Source organism: Gobius niger (genome assembly GCF_951799975.1).
Source record: "Gobius niger genome assembly, chromosome: 2".
Classification (NCBI taxonomy): domain Eukaryota; kingdom Metazoa; phylum Chordata; class Actinopteri; order Gobiiformes; family Gobiidae; genus Gobius; species Gobius niger.
Window position 1 is genome coordinate 30125538 of NC_136853.1, and position 26147 is coordinate 30151684.

The window sequence follows — 26147 nt, forward strand, 5'->3', positions numbered from 1 at the left end:
CGTGGGGTGAAATTTAAAAATTTGGAACGTTTTAGGCAAACAATTGATGACCTACTTTTTCCACTCACAGTTGCCATCAGATTATTAAAAAACATAATTAATTCAAAAACATTAAAAATGAAACTCCAAATAACCTACTGACTAAGACCTAGCTGAACATTATGGAGAGACGTGTGTGAATCAACAATGGCTCATATTATTTTGACATTGTACTTGAGCTACTTGAGCAAGTCTTTTCCCTGTTTGGCCACAAAACAGGGACACTTTGGACAATTCGCCTATTCTGTGTCTTGAATTGGCTTTAACTTCCCAAAAAAAAGGCTTTTCATTGCCCTGCAAAATTAAAGTACCAAACAAATTAGCTTTAGAATTATATCTATTGGGCAAATTCCTGGATTCCAATCGTGTTTGTTTGCTTGCTTGTTTTTTTCCCCGTGTTTTTTCTCGTTTCTTTTTCTTTTTTGCAGTGGGTCTAAACGCAGAATAAGCAACTTATTGGACGCAGAATTGTGTAGGCCTATGTGTTAAAGGTAGACTAATCCTTTTCATTGCGCGCTTGGAAAAGCCCCTTCTTTGGCAGATTAATGAATCGCACGGCACGCGCTTGAACCATCTGTTCTGCGCAAATCGCCAGCGCCTCTCTCAGTTACGTCTCCATCACTTAAGACTTTGTTGGGACCATCACAAAATTCATATTTTGTAGCCTATCATCAAACACGCGGCTGTGTGATCTTTGGATGGTCTGTTTTGAGCCCATGGCCTTCAAAGTAAAGATAAATCTTATAAGATAAAACTATCATTCATCAGTTCAAATCTGATCGTGGGTTTAATGTTTCTTCGTCTATAGCCGCAGACCATAGGCTATAGGAACGAAGGACAGAAAAAGATTGGCGTAAGCCTAACTTTTGGTCTATTGCCTATAAAACCAATAAAACCATTTATTTCACGCACCTTTGAGCTTTGAAGATAAACCGGTAGCTTCAAGTTGTGAAGTGCGCTACCGCTAGAGGATACTGTTGACTTGACGACACAACTGCAATTTTTTGGGAGATTTTTTTCTCTTTTTTTTCTTTTTTATTAGCTATTATTCTTGTTATTCCTGATCCAACGTTTTTTGACTGAAGTCAAACTGACATATGATGTAGCCAAGTGTATAGAATAAAACAGCAGTTTTAGATGCTTGCCTTAGTTTTTAGGTATGATTAGACTCATTGTCGTTATATAAAGTTATCGGAAAGAAAGAAAGAAAGAAAGAAAAAAGAAAAAAAGAAAGAAAAAAGAAAGAAAGAAAAAAGAAAGAAAGAAAAAAGAAAGAATGAAGAAAGAAAGAAAGAAAGAAAGAAAAAAGAAAGAAAGAAAGAAAAAAACGAAGGAAGAAAGAAAGAAAGAAAGAAAGAAAGAAAGAAAGAAAGAAAGAAAGAAAAAAGAAAAAAGAAAGAAGGAAGAAAGAAAGAAAGAAAGAAAGAAAGAAAAAAGAAAGAATGAAGAAAGAAAGAAAGAAAGAAAGAAAGAAAGAAAAAAGAAAGAAAGAAAAAAGAAAGAAAGAAAGAAAGAAAGAAAGAAAGAAAGAAAGAAAGCAAGAAAGAAAGCAAGAAAGAAAGAAAGAAAGAAAGAAAGAAAGAAAGAAAGAAAGAAGAAAAGTCATTGTCATTAGGATTTCCTTAGCCTATGGCGGCTAGGCCTAGGTTATAGGCAACAGCTGTGACATTTTTAAAACACACGCAGAAATAGGCCTATTTGACCACACTTAAAGGTCAATGAAGGAGTTGGCTTGGAAATATCTGTAGATGTTTTGGACATGCGCAGTTGAGAGATGCCATATTGGAACGGGGGGAGCAGCAGCTGAAAGACGTCGCTTGCGTTGCACTGCTCTCGGACTCACGCGGACGAGGAGAGCAAAAGAACAGGAGCCTGTGAGAAGGAGAGGGGACACAAACTTGGACAGGTAAGACAGGTGAATGCGTTATGAGCTCCCGATTCTTCTCTTCTGCGAAACCCATGTTATTTTTGTTCTTACAACCAAACAAACGCGGTTGGTTTTCTCCTCCTCCGCTTTAACCCTGAAGTGCTCCCGAGGCTGTTTCTGTAGAAACGAGAAATAGTGGTGAACGTTGGTTCGCGAGCTCAACTTGCGAAAGTGCCTCACGCAGCGCAGTGAGCAGAAATCTAATACATAGGACACGGACGGATTCGTAGCATTCTGTCTTACTGCTACTCGACTGTTATTTTGACTAAATGTCTAATTCGTAATTTGTCTTTTTCTGTTTAAAGGAAAAAAATGTGTTTAACCTAAAAAGAAAACCAGCCAAATACATATTACGCCATTTACTTTCGTTTACAGTTAGGCTAAGCCGAATTGGTAAAGCAACCGCTCATTCTCGCTTTGCCTTTCGATTTAAAATTACTTCTGTGGTGTTTTTGTTTGTACGTCAAGTGCTCGGAAAATACCAGGCACTGACAAAATGTCAAAGCACTTTCAACATGGCGGGTTATGGTGTTCGTATAGGAAAAACTGCGCCTTAAATCTTTGAACGAGGAAAAAATACAATTATAGCAGCTACCACGATCAATTCTGTTTTGTTTGGTGGAAATACACAATGTTTAATGAATTAAATCCAGTGTGTGAATTTAGCGGCTTGGTGGGAGTTTTTTTCCGCTGCAGTTTTGACTGTGCAAAGTACATGAGCTGTGTGCCTGTCAGCCTGCTGTTCGGCTACACCCCCCTCTGCCTCATCTTCCTCGTGTGCACGAAACGTTTCCTCTTTCGCTTATATACACCCCCCACCCCCCCAATTTGGATTCCAAAATGTACGCATTTTCTACGTTGTCTTTGCGCATTTTTTTCCTGAATGTGAAAATAAGAGCGCGTGGTGTTTTTTCTGTCACTCTTCTCTTTTCAATTGACTATTGTTGTCAGTGTCATTCAACAGGTTTAAACACACAATATAATGAACTCTGTAAAGGAAGGGGATCAGTCTGTTTTCTGATATGGAAAGCGTGGAAAGGGGGACACAATGTTGGAGAACCTCGAATGGAAAAACGGTCAATGAGTTGATATGATGAATGACTCGCACACTTACTAATCTTGCTTCAGGACCAGCTGTTATCAACTGTTCCTTGATACTGATAGTGTGGGCGACGTTGCATTGAATGTTTCTGACATTTGACACATTTACATGTGAAGTCTAGTCCAAGTCGGCTGAAGTTGGTAAATTGAGGAAGCTTTCCATCCTGCTCATCTGGTTTGTCTGATTTGGTGTCTCCTGGTTGTGTTAAAACTGGATCTCTGACCATGAATTGGGAAAATGAATAGTTTGTGTCAGTGCTTTTGAAGATTTGGCTCTGAAAGAGGAGAGTCTTGAATAATGCAATAAAAGACAAGACCAGTGGTAGTTAATCTCCCATATCCCCAGACTCGCATTAAATCTTTGGCAGGAGGGGTTTTGGAAAAGGCAGGAGGACCCGTGGATGCCCAGCTATCAATAACAGCCTGAACTTAGTTTAGGACCATTTTAGATCAACCTTTTCAGATCATGTTATTACCCCCATTGCCCAATCTGGGACGCCTCAGTCATTCCCTGTGGGACGCTGAAATTCCTAAACTTCCTAAACGGTCTAAATTAGGGCTGTATGGGATTGAGATACAGGTGTTTAATGACTAATATTCTTGCAATGTTTTACAAAACAGTTTCAACATGGTTGAAACATGGTTTCCATATACAGTAAATCCTAAGTAATTGGTTTTTCAGCTAATTATGTCAAAACAACACCTCAAAAAAGAATGAAATTAAGAAGATTAAAACTAAAACTGAACTTTTGCATATTTATAAGTTCCATGTATTTTTTTAATTGTTTGTTTGTTATGGGTTGAGTTTGTCAAAAAGGTGTCGATCTCAGTCAGATGGAAGACTTGATTTTGCGATATATTATGGCTTCTGACAATACGGATGTTGTGTCACCTAATTTTGCAATACGATATTTCTTGCAATATATTGCACAGCCCTACAGTCTATATATTGTTGTTGTTTATTACTGATTATGACATAAATTGTCTTTTATATTGTGTGAACTCCTGCTTGCAAACAGAGCCCGACAAAATTTTTAATTTCCGACAAATCTCAATTGTTTTCTGCTGGCATGTGCTTTTTCAATACAGTCAAGCTCACAATGGATGTTTCTTGACTAACTGTAGATATTCTGAGTTAGAACGATTTGGCCACTGAACATGTGACTAAAGCATGATAACTGCATAACCAGGATTTGCAAGAGATAAAGCATGTGACCTTTCTATGTTTGCAAAGCAATCAAACACAGCATGTTTCTGTGAGCAATGCGGACAGTGGATGTTTGGACAGTGATGGAAAAAGTAAGGATTTTTTTTGTCTTCTTGAGTTTTAATAGTTGTAAATAATTAAATGTTCAATCGGTCAAATGAAACCCCATGATTTCTGTAAGTCGCTATTGCGGATGCTGGTCATGTGATGCCGATTGTAGCCTAGCAGCAATACACTGATAGAGTGCGTGGCGTGGCTGTGTCCGGTGCATATGGTTGCCTCCCATTGTCCCCAAATGTGACGCCACAATTTTTTAGCCGATACAGTTCACACATTAATTAATGGAGATGTTTATTTTGGGGCCACTAAATAAAGTGTGAGTGATTGAGTGATATGAAAACCATAGGACATTTTGGCAAGGAAAAAAAACAAAAAGTTCAGTCTTCTTTCTATGGGAGCAGGAGAGAGGGGGGCAACGTGCAGCGTCATGTGAGCAAAATTAGCTCAGCTTGTTGTTTACGCAATGGATGTATGCTGAAGCCACAGAGGGACAGAAGGGGGGTGTGCGGGGGTGGGGGTGGTACACGCAGGGAGCCACCCCCGTCCCTCCCATACAGGGAGCACACTGAGGAGCTTGTGGAGACTGTCACAGTTTGTAACCTCACAAGTCCGTATTGTACATGCACAAGCTTTTGCTGTGTGTTTAGGTTTGGGGTGAGTCCGAATGCCCCTCCCCTTGTCTCATAATTGTTTGTGAAACAACTCAGGCTTGATAAAAAGTCTGTAGCCGTTGTTTTTGGGTTGTTTTCTTTATTGTTTGAAATGAAATGTGACATTAATAACTTGAGATGGATCGGTGTTAAAGATCTTATTTTCCCGTTTTTGAGAGAAAGCTACTGTCCACAAACAACTGTGACGGTAGCACAAATACGTAAAGTATCAAGTCAAAACAGGGGCTTAATGATGCTCATTTTTGTAAATAATTAAGATGTGGCGGTTTCTTTTCGCAGTTTTCTTGAGGAAGTCCAGGGATGTACTAAAAATATTTGAAGTACCAGGAGTCAGAGGATCTGCTCTTCAGGACTTCTCATAAAATGCAGTCGCTCGTTCAGGACCAGAACTCGGGCATCACTACGGTCAAGTCTTACAGTCCAACCAATGGCAATGAAGAGGAAGTAAACACAGGTATGTGCATTACTGAACATTGTATGATCTGATCATTCAGGCTTATCGATATGTGCACACTTAAAGCCACACCGCGTAGAATTTTACACAATAAACAAAATTGAAATACAAGCATTTATTTTTTTCATCATTGAAAAATACCTCATAAATGCAGAAACAAACATGTGCTTTTGCTGTGAGCGGCCCAGCTCTGCTAATGCATGACGGTAACTTTACTGGGAGTGGGTACGTCTCCAGCTCGTTTCCATGGAGATGTGACTAAAGTCAGCAGAATTGGAGATTTAAAGAGGTTAGGTCCTCATCCAAATCCATTGTTTGATTACCCACTGCAGTAGTGTCTCGAGCTGGTCTTTAGGAGCATGTTTTTTACTGATGGCAACAGTATAGTCCAGAATGTTACGCGGTGTCCCTTTTAAGTTTTTACAAAAGAAACATGGAAAGAAGCCTGGCCCAAAGTTGTTGAGGTTTAATCTAGAAAGGTTTTAATTGTGGCTTGACTGAACCAATGAATATGTACTTCTTTGCTCGATATCTTTGTGAAAGATGATCGACATGAGGCTGTGGTTGAAGATGCCGAGTCCATGGAGGAGGAGGCTGAGTTTAACTGGGAGGAGTACATTGAGGAGAAGGGCGGGAGTGCAGCCCCCCACACCAACTTCAAACATGTAAGACACACTGCTTTCTGCCAATCTGTGTGAGCATGTCCTCCCCTATTTGGAAGATGAGAGCCTCCAGCTCTGGATGCTGCACTGGCACTAATTAGGACTTGATTGAGAACAGGTGCTGGGAGTCCGTTCATGTTCTCCAAGCTGGATTTAGATGTAGGATCTGGCAACCCAAAGTATTGAGCTCATTCTGCTTTCTGATTGGAGAATTGTCTTGAGAACCAAAACAAAAAATGTAAATGTGAATTGTGAATTAACATAATTGCATTTAAGCATTTACCAAACACATTTGACACTATCCATATTAGAAATGCATATTATTCAACCAAAAACCTTTTTCAGTTGAGAAAGTTCTGAAAATATGTTGTTCTCTCGCTAGTGCTACCATTCTTTTTTTGTCCATTGACATTATTTTGATACAATGTCTTTAGTTCGCTTTTTAATCGTTCATTTGTAATGTTGAATTATTAATGGCATGTTTTGTTCAAAGAGAAAAGTGAATGTTTTATTCCTCTTTTGAATAATAGTAATAAAAACATGAAATGACGCACAAAAAAATACCTCACTAACATATATCAGCACCACTGAGTCTGTGAACACGCCCCGCGCAGGACAATATGCAAAATCCTTTAATGACATATTTAAAAGAGTCAGGCTTTGGCAGGGCTGAGCTGAGGCTATTATTGGCCCTGCTTCTCAATGACACAAGTTTCCTGACAAACGGTTTTACTCTGCAATGCAGTTTGTCGTCGATGTGTATTGACAAACCATTTTCAGTTTGATGTAGTTAAATGTCACAGTAATTCTGACATGAACTTGTAAAAAAAAAAGTCAAATGAATAAACAAATACAATTATAGATAAATTATACAATAATAAAAAAGTTAATAATACCCAAATTTGAAATCAACAGCATTATGACTTAATGTAATTCCCTATAACGGTGTTTCCCAACCCGGGTGCCGTGAGGACTCATCAGGGGTGCCATGGAACTTTCACCTGACTGACCTGTAGTAGGCTAGTGATGCTCGGGTCAGGGTTTGTTTGATTTTTAGCACGCAGGGCCCAGCAGCCATTATCCAACCCACCCCGCAACACTGCTCCTATCTATCTTCTTACAACCCGCCCCGCAATATACGCATTATAAATATGACAGGTCTCAAGGAACCAAAGCTTTAATTCCATTCGAAAAGAAGCTGGAAAGTAGCTTAAAACTAGCAACAAGATGTAAATCTGCAATGAAGCGTTATAAGGAGTTGTCAGGGAAAAAAGTCTTTGGTTTTAATCATTCCCAAATGAACGGGACGGACTGGTGTGTGTCTGCACCCTCGCTGTATCTTCCTCTCTCTCCTTCTGCAGAGCGGACATGAGGCAGAGACAGAACGCAAACACAGGGCATATTGAGCTCCTCAAGCATTCTCTCAATCCTAAGCTTTAATGAAATCCCCCTCATATTTATCTCAAAAACTGGTGGTGCAATTCGACGTGGCTTAATACAGTGATATAGGCGCGTTTGCTGATGATGATTGGAGGCAATCTGCAGTTTATGGTCCTGACATGCCGGTAACTCTCAGTCAACCAGCAGACGCAGATTTCACACACAGTGAATGGATTTTGACTACAGTATTACTATATTTTATTAACCTCTTGTCTTGAACCGACCACATTTTCTCCAGTTTCCCAATCTAAATATTTCTTCAACAAAAAAAACAAAAAAATAATAAAAACAAAAGAGCGACAAAAAGACTCTAAACAAGTGACAAAAACACGATTAAAAAATGACCAAAGAAACGGACAAAAACACAAAGCGAAAAGCAACAGTAAGACACTGAAAATGTGACAAAAACACAAGTAAAAAAAAACGTGTCAAAAAGCAATGAAGAAAGCGACAAACACACGACAAAAAACAGACATAAAAACGCAGCAAGTTTTGTAGGTCTTTGAAATGAGGCGTTATCTTGGCCTATACGCTGTAAGCTCCAGTCGAGAAGCTTTTAGGTTTAGGTAAAGCCGAACAAAAAAAAATGTGCTTGATTAAGGCTGGGGTTAAGGGGTTAAATATACTTTTTGTGACATTTTTGTTTGTTAAAAGGGTGCCCTGGCTGTAAAAGGTTGGGTGTCACTGCCCTATAAAACATTAGCAAAGACGTTCCTTTTTAACCTATACTTTTTGTGGAAGATCCAACAAGTTAGAAATAGAGTGGATGCAAAAAAAATGACAATCCTGTGTAAACCCTGTTAAAAATACGTTTTAACTTGTCATGAAATAATAGATGTATGATTTTAGGTAGTGGGGTAAAAACATGATCAAACTATTACACCGCATTGCCTCCATTAGCTCGTTACATCACAGGACGGGACAGATGGGTGACACTGATGACGCAAGACATTATCCATCTCAGCTTCCTGTTTGACCCACAGGGCCGAGTCCGAATGTGGGGAGGCCCTTCATTTCGGATTGAAACCAGTGTGTCAGTATTTCAGCAGCTTACATCAGTGCTGTATGTAATGAGGTTAAAAGCTGTGTTTTATGAGAGCCCCCCCATGTCACACAAACTCATTGTGCTGTGCTTTGGGCGACTGCGGCCTCTCGGGAAGCTAAATTGCTTTGTTAGTAAGTGGATTGAGTCACTGGCAAACGGACCATGAATTCCCCTGAAAATGTGATTCAGTAAAGTGCAGCCCTCTCCCTGGACAAATTGAAGCAGTGATTTCTTTTTGACCTAGTACACGCACACACACACACACACACACACACACACACACACACACACACACACACAGGCACAGAAGCGGTATTTGCTAACCCTAACCGTTACACTGTCTCTTACATAAGCAGCCAGAGTGATACGGCATTGTTGCAGCAGGAAATCACGGGGACATTTGCATTGTGTTTATTTCTAAGATGTTGGCTTTTTCCATTCACGTGTGTGCGTGCAAGTTGAATGTGAACATCCTGTTGGTCTCAGACGTTGACCCATGGCTGCCTGTGGCTCTGGTGGGAACGCACACTCCGTTATTTTCCATTATGCACATTTTTACTGCCATGAAACTTGTATATATCACACATGTCTTTTCGCAAACCCCGCAGGTGGAGACGAGTCTACAGAGCAGCTTCCAGCCAGGAATGAAGTTGGAAGTGGCCAATAAGAGCAGCCCGGACACGTACTGGGTGGCCACCATCATCACCACATGTGGCCAGCTGCTGCTCCTGCGATTCAGTGGCTACGGAGAGGACCGAAAAGCGGACTTTTGGTGTGATGTCATGACCGCTGAGCTGCACCCAGTGGGATGGTGTGCACAGAACAACAAGACCCTCATGCCGCCTGAAGGTAAGCTCGGATCTCATTATGCAACCTATGGCTTAAAGAGTAATAGATAACAGTGGCGAATAGTTGAAATGAGATAATGCTAAGATATTTAGAGTCAATGGTTTAAGAGGGTTGATTAAATTATGTAGCTCTTCCCACTTGTTTCAATCATTGTTTCTTGAATATGCCCCAGTGCCCACAATTCCCAATAGACATGTGCAGGAAAAGTGAAATAAAATAAATGAGACGAAAACGTGTGGAAAAAGGGGGCAGACGTGAAACAAGCGTGACAAAAAAGCTTTGAAAAAGTAACAAAAAGAAGCTACAAAAGACCAACAAAAAGTGACCAAGATCTAACACCTAACCCACAAGAAAAAATGACAAAAGAGCAATGAAAAAGTGACAAACATGCAAAAATAAAGTGACAAGGGGTGAAAAAAGTGACAGGATGATAAAAAAAAAAAGGTGCAGGTAAGTTGCTTTATTTGTTATGATAAAACACAACAACGATGCGAGGAAAAAGATCAATTTTGTAGGTTTCAAATGAGGCATTACACTGGTCTGTAGGCTGCAAGAAGCTTTAAGATTTGGGTAAAGCTGAACTAGAAAAAATGTGCTCCGTTAAAGTGGGGGTGAAAAGACGAAAAGAACACATTGTAGAATCGTTTTATTCCTAATTATGTTATGTTATAAATCAATAATGTAATAATCGTAATTGTTATTTCATTTCCATTAATTATTAAGCATTACTTCATTTTTTTGTTTTTGTTTAAGTAGTTGATCGTTTTGAACCCTTCAGTATTTCCCACACTGCTTTCCTTTTTCTCCCAGTTTCTAAAATAGTCCAAATTTTTTATTTAGATTAAAACCATGTGAGGCATGCATTCATAGCATTTTGAGAGTTTCCCTGGAGTTTTGTGATTAAAGGGATATTTCAGGATTTTTGACATAGGGCCTCATTTGCTAGTTATCGAGGGTGTTGTTGATTTCTGGAGATATATATTTTTTTAATCCATGCAGTCAGTATATTTGAAGAGTTTAGTGGTGCTGGGCTAGTGCTCGGCTAGCGCATGTCTATGGTAACTCGTAGCCTGCATTAAAAACAGTCCGACCCAAGCACAGTGCGCCTGAGGCAACTCACTTATAACACCAGACTACTGATATAAATGTCTGTGTTGACTGAAATATACCATTTTGCATTTAAAAGAACTTATTTTTGAGCAGCATCAGCTTCCTGGTTGTAAGCTATGCAGCGGCGGAGTGATCTGCTCGGTTACCGGATCTACAGTAGTTTGTTTACCTGCAGCCGGCATTACTACACGTGGAATTCACAAAGGAGCTTTCTACTAATCAGATATGGCAACGTTTGGAGGACTACCCCATGGTTTTGAAGAGGTTTTTAATGCAGGCTAATAGTTACCATAGACATGTGCTAGCCTAGCACTAGCCTAGCGCCACTAAACTCTTCAAATATAAGGACTGCATGAATAAAAAAAAAATCTCCAGTAATCACTTTGGATAACTAGGAATTGAGGCCCTATGTCAAAAATTCGGAAATATCCCTTTAAGGTGGCCACACACACTAATTGACATGTGACAACAATCTGCAAAGAATACAGAACAGAGGTTTGTGGATCCATAATGTCAAAATCGTCAAAATCACTTCAAATGAGCCAAAGTAAACAGTATGGCCCCGGAAAATCTTCCCAATTTGACCAAAATGTTTATCAAAGATTGTGGTACTGCCTGCGACCCTCGGGCTGTACATACATGTACTACCATTTATTTTTCTTGACACTTTCTCACTGATGAATAGTGTGAGTCTCTGTTGTTGTGGAGATGACCTGGATTTGTTTCCCTCTGACTTGGTTGTCCTTGTGCTCATGTATCCTCCTCAATCATTGATGGTGTTTTCAACCACCGCCTGCTTTGTTTTTTTTTATTGATTTAAAATGAAGCTGATGAAGTGAATTACTGTTTTCCTCAATAATGGTGTAATAATGTTTACAATGCCGGTGCTAGTTAGGTGTTTTCAGTCCATTATTGTACTTTCTGATGGGAATTGCAGTTGCTTTTGTGTTAGCTTTTTATCATCCCAGTGATGCAAGTGATTAAGATATCAACTGTACTGACTTATTCTAGGTCTTAGAATTAGTTCACACTGACTTGAAAATAAGTCATGGCCGCTTCATTTCAAGGATTTGCATCATGTGAAACCTTTTTTTTTGTCTGCATTTCATTTGTCTTTTTAATGTGTCACTGTTGGCTGCTTTTTTTTATTTTGTGTATTTTTTCTCAGATAACATTTACCTGAAAAAAGGTAAGCGACTCTGACAGCTTCCACTAACAGCTATAAATGACAGCGTGTTTATGTAGGTGTGTAGTGTGCTTCCTTATTCTCCGCTCTTCACCCCTGAACAGGAAGTGACCTCATAGCTCTGTGACCGTCGCCTTGTGCTGCATGTGACTAGTTTATATCTGAAACCCTCACGACAAGCTGCACTCCTCAGATAACTCCTGCGCACAAATGCAATGTCCTGATAAAAAGAAAAGAAAAAACGGCTCACCAAGTGTCAGATCATGCCTCACACATAACGTCAAGAGCAGGAGATCATGAGCAGAACATGGTGAAGTTTTAAATCATTCATTATGCGATTGACAAGTGGCAGTGTTTTATAATAATACATGCACAAGTGTTTTAACTACAAGTGTGCACAAAAAGCACAGAACTCCTGTGTTGTAAATTTACAACAACACATTATTTTACCATCATCTTATTTTAGGGCTTGCAAGGTATGTAGTTGACAAATTATAAAATACAAAAGTCTTATAGTAGATCAGATTAGGGGGGAAAATGTAGATAAACCCACCACTTTAAATAGAGCCTAAACGGGCTTTTCCCAAACCCACAAACAAGGACTGACAGACTGCCGTTACCGGTGTGGCGCCGGTACATGTTTTTTTTTCTTCCATAGGATAGTTGGTACCCTCTCCTGACTTGTGAGTGGTTGATATACCAACACAACTACAATTTTTTTTTGCCACGAGGTGGTTCGGGTGCGCTGCTTATTTCCTGGTTGCTCTGTAACAGAGGCCGAGGCTTGTGTGGGCGGCAGGCGGGACTGATGACGTTCTCCGGATCCATGACGTTTAGTGGCGGCGTCACCGGCCAACCACAAAAATAGGTTGCGTTCACTTGACATCACAACATTCTAAAGAGCCTATAGTTTAAAATTGAGATGGAGCAACTGACGGTAACTGTGGTAACTGACAAAATGCGTATTTTTATGTCTTTGTTTTTTGGCTCATATCTCAGTCATTACTGGAGGAATCCACATGAAACAAAAACTGTGATAAAGTTCATCGTCTCCTCTGTCAGCACATATGAACTAATGTCCAATTATTTTCTCAGAAAAACGTCAAAAAGTGGTGACAATATGCAAAAACATGACTGTGATGTTGTCCAATAGAAAGGACTTTCAGACATAAAAATATGTGAATCCAATCACGATCAAATACTGATGAGGAAAAACATTTGTCAATCTTCGTTTTGGAGATTTCTTACAAAAACTGCATTTCTCTTATAGAGTTGTATTGGCCCTGCCCTCCGTCTGACATTATGACATCAGCACTTTCTAAATCGTGAACGCCACCTATTCAAATGTAGTCCATGTAACCTGAGGGAGGCGTCAACCATGCGGTTATAGAGAAAAGTGGGATTTGGTGTGCACAAAACATCAAAATATTGACTGGGAAATGTAATTAACTTTTTACACCGTTTATCAGCAAAAAAATTGGATTTGGTGCTTTGTTTTTATACCGAGAGCTGCAAAAACAAAATGAAGTCATTTTTTCCTTGTAACCATGGACATGTCAGTTTCCATGGTTACAAGGCAAAAATGACTTCATTTTTTTCTTGCAGCTCTCGGTGTACAAACAAAGTTCTTGCGTCTGATGAAGTATGAGTGAGCCTTAAACAGACAGTGTCCATGTTTAATTATGTGTGTGGGTTTGTTCAGACTTGTCTCCAATATCCATGAAAATTATATCAAAAAAAGGTGATACATTTCCTCAGAAGCAGCCTTCTCGCAGGGCCCTGTTTACCAGCACAGACCTCACATATTTCCTGCAGTGGAATCTGATGACTCACAAAAACAAACAGGGCTAAATCTCTCCGCGAACTTGCACAGTCACCGTTGCCTCCCACAGCCTCTTCTCTTGTAGAGCCCTCCTGCGGAGTGATGTGTTCAGATAAGCCTGCGCTCTTTACAACGGCCCCAGCATTTCTATGTATCTGCACCAAATTCACTTCACCTGTCTTTTAATCATTTTAAACATCTAAATCTAAAAATAAAAGATTATTGGCTCTCTGTACATGTTTGAGAGCAAAGAAGACACTTTCTTGAAAAAAAAAAAGTGCGTTTTAAAGAAATATGTCCTATTCCAGTTTTGCGTGTGTGTCATGGAAATAAATCCCAAAGTAATTTTTTTTTTTTGTCCTGATCACAAGTTTGGTCATGTGGCGAGGTGCTGCCGGCAGCATAGACCCCGACAGAGATCATTTGCATAATTCACCACAGAGCTTCCTGTCAGAGTCTTCTGCAGATGACACTTCTTTATGCCTGTAATGAGTCAAGTGTTCAAAGAGGTGTGTAGCTCAGTAGAGCGTAATGCAGTTGGAAATGGAAATATTGATCAGCCACATTTCTAACGTAAACCTCTTTTGAAATACTTAGAGTAAATCGGATTGCTAAATGCAAAATACTGTTTTGTTTTGTTCATTTGATTGTCTTAAGTAATAACAGAAGTTATTTGAAACAAGGCAGGCACGATTTGATTCTACACATTGGAACTTGGATTCTAATAGTTGTAGTGTTAAAACAGGACTAATCGATGTGTTGCTGGTTTGTTGCACTGCAAGGTTTATTATGCACTGTTTGTTATGTTGCATGGACTGACATAAAACTGCAGTTGAGGAGAACACAGCAGAACAAGGAGGAGAGAGCGGTCAGTGTTGTATATTTTGGCTTCAGCTGTTTTTTGGCCAAGGCTTCGTGACTAATCTGGGTAGGATCTGTAAAAATAGTTGATCTATTTCTGCTCAAGTCTGTTAACTGTGTTCTTTCACAATTGTCAGAAGTACGACGACAAAAGTAATCTCATGGGAAAATCACTATTTAGCATTTATACAGTATATAGTGTTTGTTGAAAAGCTTCATCCAGTGTTGGTTATGTACATATCTTGGCATGACATTTCCTGTTGTTGGACTAATGCTTTCAGGAATTTTTTGATGACTCATTAATCTGTATCACTAGAGCTGCGGCTGCACAATATCAGTTATATATTGTTTTCATATTGACAAGCCCATCATTCTGAATATCTTTAATTGCCACTGTATATTTTCGTATGTTATTGAATTGATTAGCTTTATGCAAAATCGACTTGGACCTTTCATGTATGTTACGATGTTAGAGGAGAGGCAGAGAGCTCGCTGGATCACCGTAGTAGGAAGTAAATGCTAGAAAGTAGCAAACACTTACAAATGATCAGGTGCTCTTCAAACTCGTTGGGCCAAACATTCTTAGAAACAAAAGAGGAAGGACTTGAGTCACTCTGAATTTGCAGAAAGTCTTATTTATTGTGTGACTGACGTTTTTTCGACTTAATGGAGTCTTCCGTATTCAGGGTAAGTCTTACCCTGATGAAGACACGCCACTGAGTCGAAAACGTCGTCTAAGTATGTTACAATGTTGTTCTCTCATCAAAAACATACCTGGAATTGTGTTTGGAGCCACTTGCGCATTTTTGACCAATCTTTGAATCTTCCCCAGTAGCTATTCTTGGCACCTCTGCCCTCACCTCTCAATCTCTTGCAAAGCTTAATCCTTTCATTGCAGTGTATAAAAACACTCGCCATAGCTTCACAACAGCAACACGAGATCGCCTGTTTGATCTATTTCTCTTTTGCTGTATTGAAACAGCGGGACAGCAGAGGGGAGGGTGGGGGAGGGGCTTATTGTGAGATCGCTCAGACAATTAGGAAGTGGAACCACTGGATATTTTGTTTTAGCTGTTTTGGATCAATATTGCATTTTCTAACCAACGAAGACGGTGATAAAGCTGTGCTTGAGATCATTACCAAATGCCTGCAGAAAGCTTAATTCCCCTCTTTAACCTGCTACAGTAGCCTTTGCATACTCTTTCACTTTTACTTTGGTTTCCTGCTTATGTGCCGCAGGGAAGGTTGGTTTCTACAGTATGTTGCAAACGTTACTCATTTGACCATGTGCTAATGACTCCAACAAGCATCTGTGAGTTTGTGTGTTGGAGGCTCTTGTTGTCGACAGAGACAAACATTCGACGAAGGCCACTCAGCATTTTTGCCTCAGTTTAGAGTCTCACGGAAGATAGTGGCGAGAGACTGCAGTGTATGTTGTCTGTCTGGATTGTATCATCTCTGACAAAACAAAACCTCTCTTTGAAAATCATTTTTTTTAGTTAGTTGCCCTCATCTCATGTTCTCCTGTTTCTCTCCAGTCTATACAAGTCTTATCCTTTCATTGCATCACATTCTTAGGCAGACCATGAACAAGCGTTGTATAACTCGACTCTATTTTATTTAAAACAACCCAAGCAAACTATTTATTTATTTATTTCATGAACTGCAAGGCGTAGCAGAATCTACAAATAACTAGAATTAATATTTTTTAAACAACCAAGCGCTGTCAAACAAATGAGAAAACATGTTTGAGATTTGTGTTTGAGTTGCGCATGCATCTGCTTGTATGTTGTTGTTTTTTTTTCTGTTGCATGTTTTCTCTTTCACTTACTCTCACTTACTATTTTTGCACAGCTGTGAAAACGCTTCCTTTCTTAGGTCATGGTTCTGTCCTTTTTCTTTCAGCCATTAAGGAGAAGTACAGCGACTGGACGGAGTTTCTCGTTCAGGATCTAACTGGCTCCAGGACAGCACCAGCCAACCTTCTGGAAGGGGTCAGTCTCTACGTATCCAGAACGGGTTAGACAAGCGTGGCCACATTAGCTTTGTTTTTACAACTAAATGGTGGTCTTTGTGATAATGATGTGTGATACCAGCCTTTTCACTTATGATTTGATTTGATTCTAGCTTTTAAAATCACAACCATTGTTTTTTTCTTTGCATGTTTTATACATTGTGCAATATTCCTGGATAGTTTCATGACGGTTATGTTATGCCATTGGAGCAGCACAAAAGAACTTGTTTTGTATACCTTGGTTATTGATTTTCTTCATCTAGTCTATTGCACATTTATCATATTCTTTGATATTGATTCTGAAACTGTCGCTACTGGTATTGAAAGTATTGATAACTTTGTACGGTTCACACACTGTATCACTCATTGTCAAGTTAAGCTGCTTGGATACATTTTCATTCAAAACCCTTTTTTCCCGTCAGCCTCTCAGGGGAAAAAACACAGTGGACTTGATTGTTGAGGGATCTGTGCTGGAGCTTCAGGACACCTATGATCCTTTCCTCTTCTGGCCTGCTCGGGTCATTCAGAACATCGGAGGACGACTTTGTTTACGTTTCGCTGGATTATCAGAGGAGCAGCGCACTCGGGACGTTTGGCTGTTCTACCTTGATGTGAGGCTGAGGCCCGTGGGGTGGGCCACAGAGAACGGCCTCACACTAGAGCCTCCTAGAGGTGACTAATTAGGCTCAAAGATTTATTACATCCACGTTTTTTAATGTTTTTAAATTTTATTTTAAAGGACATGTCCTAATTTCTTTACATGACAGAGCTCAGATGTCTGCAGAGCCCCTCCGACTGGCAGCAGGCTTTAGAAGAGGCTCAGTGTGAGGGACAGAAGAACTCACTGCCCTTGGAAGTGTTTAAGGTAAGTCATCGCCATTCACCCCATTTATGGTTAATTAATATCGAAAGAAAAAGAATGAGAATCGGTTTGGATAAAGTCCCTTGATTCTCTATTCTGTAATTCATCTTATAGAATTGGCAATAAACTTGAAAATGATGTCTTTCATAGTTTGGTTTTCACAAATGGGTAATGCATATAAAGCCTGTGACCTTGTTTAAGTGTGTCAGTGACATTGGAGCACGTCCATCTGTAAATTTCGACTTTATTGTGTCAGGACCATGTAGACCTGCCCAAGCACTCCTTCAAGGTGGGAATGAAACTGGAGATGGTTCCTTGGTGGGATCACTTGCAGATTTGCCCTGTTTCTGTCACAAAGGTGAGTCGGAGTCTAAAATGGTCTACAAAAAGAATCTGGAGGCTTTCCTTATGCCCTCACGATTAATCTCCATTTTTTAATGCTCATTTTAAACAAAGCTTGAATAATGTTGTTCCTTGTTTGTGTTGCAGGTCTACAATGAATTCTACTTTCAGGTGACAGTGGATGATCTGTCGACTGATGCTAAGCCCTGTTCTGCGGTGTGTCATATCAACTCACTCGGCATTCTGCCAGTTCAGTGGTGTTTGAAGAATGGCATAAGTTTAGAGCGTCCTCAAGGCTATGATGGGCAAGACTTTGACTGGGCCGACTACCTGAAAAAGAGCAGCACTGAGGCTGCTCCAGACGCGTGCTTCCCAGACGTAAGACCAATCGCTTTGTTGTCACTCTGGGAGTATCTTGTGGACACGTGTGATGTCTAACAAAGTCTCCTTTGAAACTGGAACATACACTGTCAACCCAAGAGAGCCGAATGTGATAAATTATTAAACCATTACACGAATTTAGAGTGAAGTGATGAGCCAATATAATTGTTTAGTGTGAAAGCACAAGACATGTAATACATAAACAATATAAGATTGTAAATAAAAAGAGAAAGTAGTTTGATTCTTTATGTGTCATGTGTAAAGCGCTGTGTGTGCTCACACTTCGGACATCTTACATGTGTATGTATGTGCACAGACGTGGCAGACCAGGGGTTTTGCCAAGGACATGTGGCTGGAGGCAGTGAACCCCACACAGCCAAAAGAGGTGTGTGTGGCCCAGATCACACAAGTGGCGGGCCGCCTGCTGTGGCTGCGACTGGAAGGTACTGACATCTCAGGGTTTATGTTATGTGTGCAGAAGTGAAAGTCTCTATTAGCCATTAGTGTGACAACCCTCTTCTCTTCCTCAGGCGTGGCCAAGCCGCTGTCGGAGTGCATTGTGGACAGCGAGTCTATGGACATCTTTCCTGTCGGCTGGTGTGAAGCCAACGCTTACCCTCTCACCCCTCCACTTAAACCTGTCTGTACGTTAACATCAATGCCTAAATCACTTCAAATGAAAGTGCAAACAGCTGACAGCAATCTTTACACTGCTTTTCCCCAGCTCCAAAACTGAAGAAGATTGCAGTGGTCCAGCCAGAAAAACAGTAGGATGCAGTTAAACTAAGTCTAAATCAGAGGTCACTGACCCGAACCTTGGATCCAATCTTTGGGCGTGGTCTTTCTCTTTCTGTCTCTCTGCAGCAGAGCGGTAACTGCAGCCCAGAAAAACAGAAAGAGAAAAAAGCCAAGGAATGACTAAAATATGATTCACTAAAGTTTTAAAACTAAGAAGACCCTAATTATCAAATTAAATATGCATGATCATTAAGCGCAAATAGTTCAGCAGTTTCTCTGTCGTTTTCATTTAGAAATGAACAGCGAAACCTGGACTAAACCAGGGATAAGTAGGGCTCAGTGTCTAGTGCTGAGCAAAGAGGGGACACACATGACTGCTTTGGCAATATTGTGCAAATAATGTAAAGGCATTTTTCTATTTAGGAGCTTAAGAAGAGTTAAAATAATAACAATATTAAATTAAACTGTTTGTTTATTTTCATTATTATTGGATTTGATAAAGGCTAAAAAAGTATTATCCCCATATAACAGTAAATTGACCCTATATGTTCCAGACCATTGCTCTAAATGTTTGGTATCTATTGTCATGTTTTTGCACAGGTTAGTTCAGTTTCAGCCGGAAGAGATTTCTGCTGTGCTCCACTGCCAGCCTGTTGCCATGGATCCAGGTAATGCTAATTACTCTTTGTGTAATTACAGTAAACCATGTCAAATTTTAATTTTGTAAAAGTGTGCTTCCTTAAAAGTGCATCATGTAACTTATATACGCACGCACGCACTACCATACTGGTAGATGGAAACAAAAACCTTGCAGATACTTTGTCTTAACTGCACATGCAACACAATGTGCTGAACAAAGAACAATAGTGGACTTTGCATTGTTTCCCAGAAACCCTTGCTGTTATTTTCAAGCTTCTTTTTTAAAAACACCCACTCCATGGTGAATATTCATGACTGCAGCTAATTGCTATTCACCCTGTGCTTGGCGGCTCCAGGTGCTGGCACGAGTAAGAGGCAACGAAAAGGGCATTGAGTATCCCAGTGCTGTTCATCCCACATGCCTTTATTATTCTCTGCACCTTATCTTATTCTTATCAAGAAAACGGAACCTGCTATGTAACAGTACTGGTAGTGGCAATAAAACCAAAAACATTGTAACATGTCACGATTTTCTATTCCTTTCTGTCTAAACATAGATGAGGAATATAGCAAAAAACAACAACAATGAGCATAGCACACATCAGTGTGTCAAAAGTTTTACCCTCTGTACATCGTCCAGGTGCACACAATCAAATTGTCCAATTTTTCCTTTTCATTGACAGGTGCAGCCAATGGAAGATACTGCTGCTCAAAAATATTTATCAACCATCGCTGTTTCTCTGGGCCATACCTCAACAAAGGGCGTATCGCTGAACTGCCTCAGGCCGTGGGGCCCGGCAAATGTGCACATGTCCTGAAAGAGGTGAGCTTGTTCAAAGACAGAGTGTAGAGGATAAAACGGGTCTAATGAAAGATGCACTTTTCAAAAGGAGGGGCGCGAGAGACAGAGGGGGAGATGTTGTCTTGTTAACCACCTGCAGTTTCCCAGCAGTGTCTTCATCCTAATGTGAGAAGCTGTCAGTCAGCTGTGTTTACATGCACCAGTGCAAACTCAGCTAAACAACCATTTAATTTCTCTGGAGACTTGAGGGTTTTTCATGTGGACTTACACTTTTATATCAGTTGCGGAGACTTCGGTGTGATTTTTCCTCGTCCTCTTCTTGTGATCTTGTGTGCAATATGATCTAGTGCTGCTATTTTTTGACACAGAAGCATTTTATGTGCTTTATCTTTCAGCTGCTGAGTATGCTGATCAACGCTGCATACAAGCCTGGGCGAGTCCTGAAAGAGCTGCAGGAGATGGAGGATAGCAGCTGGGACTGTCAGGAGGAGACCCTCAAAGCCAAGTGAGCCAGTCTTTATTAGAGAGGAATCCACAAAACTCATGCACAGATTTGGGTTTTCACAAATATTAGGTTAGGGGTTTCTTGGTTATGACTATCAATATATTACTTAATGTTGTGGGTGAAGGATACTTTCTAAATAGTTGTTAATGTGATCAGTGGTTCTCAACCAGTGGGTCAGTTTCCAAAAGTGGGTCACGGGTTCATTTCAGTTTACTTAATTAGATATTCCTACTTCATTATAATTACGTACAGTTATAATTGTTTTAATTGTACTTACTTTTTATTGTTGTCTTAACAGATATAAAGGAAAAACATATCGCTCCACAATCCAGATTGTACGCATTGCAGACCAAATCCCAGACTTCTGTCGAAAAGTGTGTCTGAAGCTGCAGTGTTGTCCGAACCTCTTCAGCCCAACTCATGTCACTGATAAGTGCCCGGAGAACTGCTCACTACAAACTAAAACCAAATTCAGTAAGTGGGTGTAATTAAACTCATCTTGTGCTCAACTACAGTTATGAAGAAACACCAAAATAAAACAGAACATCTTCACAGCCTATAATTGACTTAAGTGTTGTTTTGGGTGCAAGATTTCTAACGAATACTATGTGTCTGCAGCTCACTACTACGGGAAGAAAAGGAAACTGTCCAGGACGGTGGACACAGAGAGCGATCAAGCCAAACCAGCACGGCGGAGGAAGAAGAGGAAAGCTATCTTTGTGCAGAAGAAACGGCGCTCGTTCACCGTGGACTACACTCCCGGCTCACTGCTGGTCAGGTCACTTTTTCTTTTCTTCCACCCATTTCACTTTGTACCTATTTTATGATTTTAACAATGTGGTGAATCTCGCTTACAGCTGCATAAATAAAAGGACTTCTTATACGTAGTATCAAATGCATTACCATTTCAACCTTGAGAGACTCACAACAAAAGAAGAACAAAAGAAGCATAGGAAAGCTTTATTCCACACTGAATACTTATTTATTTGACACTCAGACTGTGGCAGATCATTATCAATATGGACATGGGGTGCAGTTTAATCTTCCGCCTGGCGCAAGGACATCGTTGCTCCAAACAAGAGCGTTTCTTACAAAAGGCCCTCTTTTTTACTAGCAGCACAGACTGTCCTTTTGTGGGCTCATGTTCTTCCTTTAGCATTATAGGCTTTCAAACTAAAAACTTCCCACCATGAGTTAAACGCTGTCTGTGTCCAGTGTCCCGAGAGAAAGAGAATATACCGCCAGTCCCGCTGTGGTGCGGGTGTGCACACGACCGAAACACGATCCAAACAAAAGCACGTGTTCACACTTACTCCTCTGGCTTGCCCTCACCTTCCTGAGTCTGGTTGGAGGAAAAAGGTTGTTCTACACAACATTGCCCTTCATGGGTATCTGTCCAGCGAATGTATGGGGTGTTTCGACTGGTAGGCCCTACCCAGCCTAGTGCCTGGTCAACCCTGTTGAGGGAGCGTCTCCACTGCCGAGGCCAGGGCCAAACTGGTCTGACCAGGCATACGTTTTGTGACCGACCTCTGGCCAAAGCGCACTGAGCCGGCACTAATGTTATGAGACTGCTGGCCTCTGATGAAATGAGAGAGAGGACAGCCCTCACTATTAACATTCAGGTCACACTGATTTAATATTTCATCATAAGCTGTTGAAAATTGTGAATTTACTACAATGCTGAGGTTCGGCCCTCGGTGTTTTGGCAATGATGATGCCTCCACGACGCAAACTTGCCTACACCTGGTTTAAATGGATGAATGAAAATGAATTGTCTTTTTGGAATATAATGTATTTGACTACTATGTTTTGTTTATAACACTGTGTTTAACAGAAAACTCTGAACTAAGGTCTTACAGTAACTAATTTACAGCCTCCATTTATATTTGAGGAACTATAATTACAAAGAAATGTAAAGATGTGAACTAAGAGTGTAACCTGACAAAGGTCAGATTGATATAACAGTGCAAATAAAATTAGCACAGTAATCTCAATCTGGAATGTCTCCAGTTTAAAAAAGGAAGGACTTTTAATGAGATAATTGCAGCTGATTGGATCAAGTACACCTCAACTTAGCCACTCACCGCTAAGTCTCAAAACTTTGAATATGTACTTTTTTAAATGTTTTTTTGTATTTGGAAGTACGTAGCAGCATAGCTGTCACTGGGTTATTGATAAGTATTGATAAAAGTGCTTGACGTTGTTAAACCCCACACTCTCGTGCCAATACGACCATGTGATTAGCCATAGTCCAAATGTATCAGCTCGAGCCTATCAAAATGGATTTTTGTGAGACTAAAAATTCAGATCTCACTACTATCCAGCTTGCAAGGTTATTTTGCAGTATTTATGGGGAAAAACTCGACTACACCATGACAAAAAGTCAGAGAGTGAACTATCCCTCCATTATCCGCTACAAATAAATATTATACAATGAATTTATGTCCTCTTGTTTTCTCAGAGAAATGGTATTTGTCATTTTTAGTTAAAAGAAAAGTTTTATATCGTGCATTAGCCAAATGGTCTTTTGTTTAACAGGAAAGTGATGAGGGAGAGGATGATGAGGACTTCACTTTACATTCGGGCAGTGAAGGCACGAGCTCAGAGGCGCGGGATGATTTGTCGGTAGCAGAGGTGGGCAGCAGTCGACCCCGTCGCGCTGTGACTCTCCGTAGGGCGACCAGCGCGGGACAGGGCAGCTACGAGTCCGCAGACACTGGACTGAGGAGGTCCACACGTTCCTTATCAGCATATAACCAGAGCAACAAGGAGTACCAGCCCCCGAAAGAACAGGATGTACAGGTCAGTCAAATGGCTCTTTTGTTTGGCATAAAAATTTGGAGAACGACTTTGCATTATGTTAATTTTGTGCAAACTCTAAAGTTGCCCTTAGTAACATGCATAATTGTTTGTTCTGCTGAAGTTTAATGTTGTGTTTTGTGCACTGTCTATGATAAAAACAATAGCTTCCATGTAAAGCTAAGGGCCCATTAAATTCCCTGCTTTTTGTTACAAACAATGAAAGAGGAACCGTGTTAATTTTCAGTTGCTGTTTAGGCCCTAACTCTTCCTTCTCATTTTTCCTAACACATAACTAAAATTCTTATTCTTCTGAAAGATGAGTTCATAAGCACGTTTTACAATTTGCAGAGACTAATAACACTGTAATGTAAGCAACAGCAACCACCCCACTAGTTCCCGATCATTGAAAGGTTTTATAATTAGATGCACAGCGCACAGTCTGGACAAAAAACATTTTGGTGAATGGTAGGCAACAGCTGATGCATCCAGGCCTCTAACACGGTTTTATAAAATGATCGCTCTGTTACAGCGCAAGAGAAGCAATGCCCTGTTTATGAACATTTTTTTTGACGATCATAGGATTCTTGTCATTTGTTTAAAAACATAAAACGCCTACCACGGCCCCTGGGTGTGACGACATCGCGATCGCTCGTATGAATTCATGAATCCAATACTTTTTTATTTAAATGCTGCCCTTTTTGAAAGAAACAGTGTAGTTGCTAGAGTCGCCAGCGTAGTCTCTAGAACCCCCTTTCTTTAGTTGGAATTAAGGTAAGTTAACAAGTTAGAAATTAACCTAAGGCTACAATCCCATGTGACGTGTTTACATGCATGAGTCTAATGTGTGTTCATTCACTTTCCCAACCAAAAAAAAAACAAAAGAAAATATATTTTATGAATCTTCCCATTTATTCTGTCTTCTTTTAGATGCAGGAAGATGAGAATCAGCTGGTTCTGGACAGAAACCCCCTGGAGTGGACTGTGGATGAGGTGATTCAGTTCATTAACTCCACTGATTGCTCATCCTTGGCCAATATCTTTCAGGAACAGGTACTTATCAAAATTACAAAGCTGATATTTGATTTAAAATAATCTGCAACTCTAATATCTTTGTGTATAGGACATTGATGGGCAGGCCCTTCTGCTGCTGACACTACCCACTGTTCAGGAGTGCATGGATCTGAAGCTTGGTCCTGCCATCAAGCTGTGCCACCACATTGAGCGCGTCAAAGTTGCCTTTTACAAACAGTATGCTAATTAAACTACACACAATTTAGTGTTGCACAAAACGTTGATTAAATACTGTTTGGAAATAAGTATCTGAAATGTTGCTGAATTTCAGAAGGATAAATGTGACAATAAATTGGATTGTGTGAAAAATATTTTCTACGGGTAGTTGAAGAAGCAGTCTGTGATAGTGTGCAGAAGAGAAGAGTACAACGATGTATTTGTTCCCTGTCTAGAAGTATTTCTGAGAAGCAGATGACCAATGTCTTACTTTTTTTTACTGTTTGTTAAAGAGGAAGTTATTGTGTGAGTTACATTTAATATAACCACTTCATGGTTCCCATGTAGTGGCATAATTCGTCCGAAAAATTGCATTTATTTGTCAAACCAAAACTTAATATATTTGGATTATTTATTATTTTCTAAGTTAAGTACTTTATTTGAATACAAAGAATCTAACAATTATATAAACATGTTTACATTAAATTGTAGACTCATGCCGATAGGCTACCCTTTAAGTTATTAAGTGAACTGCATCTTTGTAAAAATGTTAAACATTTTCAAAGACAAACGACATCAAGATAAAGCAGGGAAATTGCACTTTCCTTTGTGCTCTCTCTGTGTCGTAACAATCACAGGAAACTTGTGTAAGCTATTTTGTCCATCTATGCAAATGTGTGGAAATATTTTTGATTAAAAAAAATAATAAATTTATATGAATTTTTATGCGTTTGTCGTGTGGACTTTTTATCCTATTTTCTTCCCAAATTAGTGGTGAACAACATACTTGATCCAGTTATATATATTTCTGTTGATTAAGCTTTTCTTCATACTCCTGGGCGGCTGCGGTGCAGATTGTAAAGTGGGTCATCTTCAATTCAAAGATTTTATTTGTCAATTCATTTCACAGTGAATCGAAATAGTTCATTCTCTCGTCCTTGGTGTGGAGCGTGGGGTGGGGAGTTAAGGGTGGAAGCTCAAGGAAGGGAGGGAGTTCAGCTTCCTGATAGCCTGATGGATAAAACTGTCGACTGGAGCTGGCCCATGGATTCCATACCTTAAACAGACTGTGTAATGGGTGCGTAGGGCCCCTGGTGATTCTTAAGGCTTTGCGGGTGAGACGGGTGGAGTGCATGTCCTTAATGGAGGGGAGGCTCTGCAGATCTTCTCCGCTCCTCTCATAATTGCACAGTGCTCTCTGTAGTCCCTCTGTAGAAGTTGCACATAACGCTGGGTCTCTGGCTCTTCTCCGTAGAGACGCTGATTACTTTTCTTAACCAGTGATGTAGTGTACATGGTCCAGGAGAGCTTCTCTGTGATGTGCACACCCAGGAACTTAGTGCTGGTCACCCTCTCCACAGCAGCACCAGTGATTGTTAGAGAAGAATGCTGGACCCG

General features: G+C 40.2%; 1 protein-coding gene across 2 annotated transcripts; it reads left to right on the plus strand.

The window, feature by feature from the left end:
- Positions 1-1815: 1815 nt before the first annotated feature.
- sfmbt2 (Scm like with four mbt domains 2) lies at positions 1816-25426 on the plus strand. 2 transcript variants are annotated; one of them, XM_079582924.1, is made up of 21 exons: positions 1816-1945; positions 5285-5459; positions 6003-6124; positions 9215-9455; positions 11734-11754; positions 16340-16428; positions 16871-17120; positions 17216-17313; positions 17567-17668; positions 17800-18030; positions 18350-18476; positions 18564-18677; positions 18758-18800; positions 19372-19439; positions 20094-20233; positions 20608-20717; positions 21016-21191; positions 21336-21490; positions 23259-23522; positions 24450-24572; positions 24643-25426. In XM_079582924.1, the coding sequence occupies exons 2-21, from the start codon at positions 5369-5371 to the stop codon at positions 24781-24783; spliced, it is 2706 nt and encodes a 901-aa protein (XP_079439050.1). In that variant the 5' UTR covers positions 1816-1945; positions 5285-5368; the 3' UTR covers positions 24784-25426. The 2 variants fall into 2 exon arrangements, with proteins under 2 accessions (XP_079439050.1, XP_079439051.1); XM_079582925.1 differs by lacking the exon at positions 11734-11754.
- The last annotated feature ends 721 nt before the right edge of the window (positions 25427-26147 follow it).

What these genes read in the sequence shown, in the direction of transcription:
- sfmbt2 (XM_079582924.1), top strand. Translation starts at nt 5,369, where the DNA reads ATGCAGTCGCTCGTTCAGGACCAGAACTCGGGCATCACTACGGTCAAG. An exon ending in GCTGTGGCTGCGACTGGAAG is followed by an intron (nt 18,477 to 18,563) that starts GTACTGACATCT and finishes TCTCTTCCTCAG; the next exon opens with GCGTGGCCAAGCCGCTGTCG. An exon ending in GTGCACATGTCCTGAAAGAG is followed by an intron (nt 20,234 to 20,607) that starts GTGAGCTTGTTC and finishes TTTATCTTTCAG; the next exon opens with CTGCTGAGTATGCTGATCAA.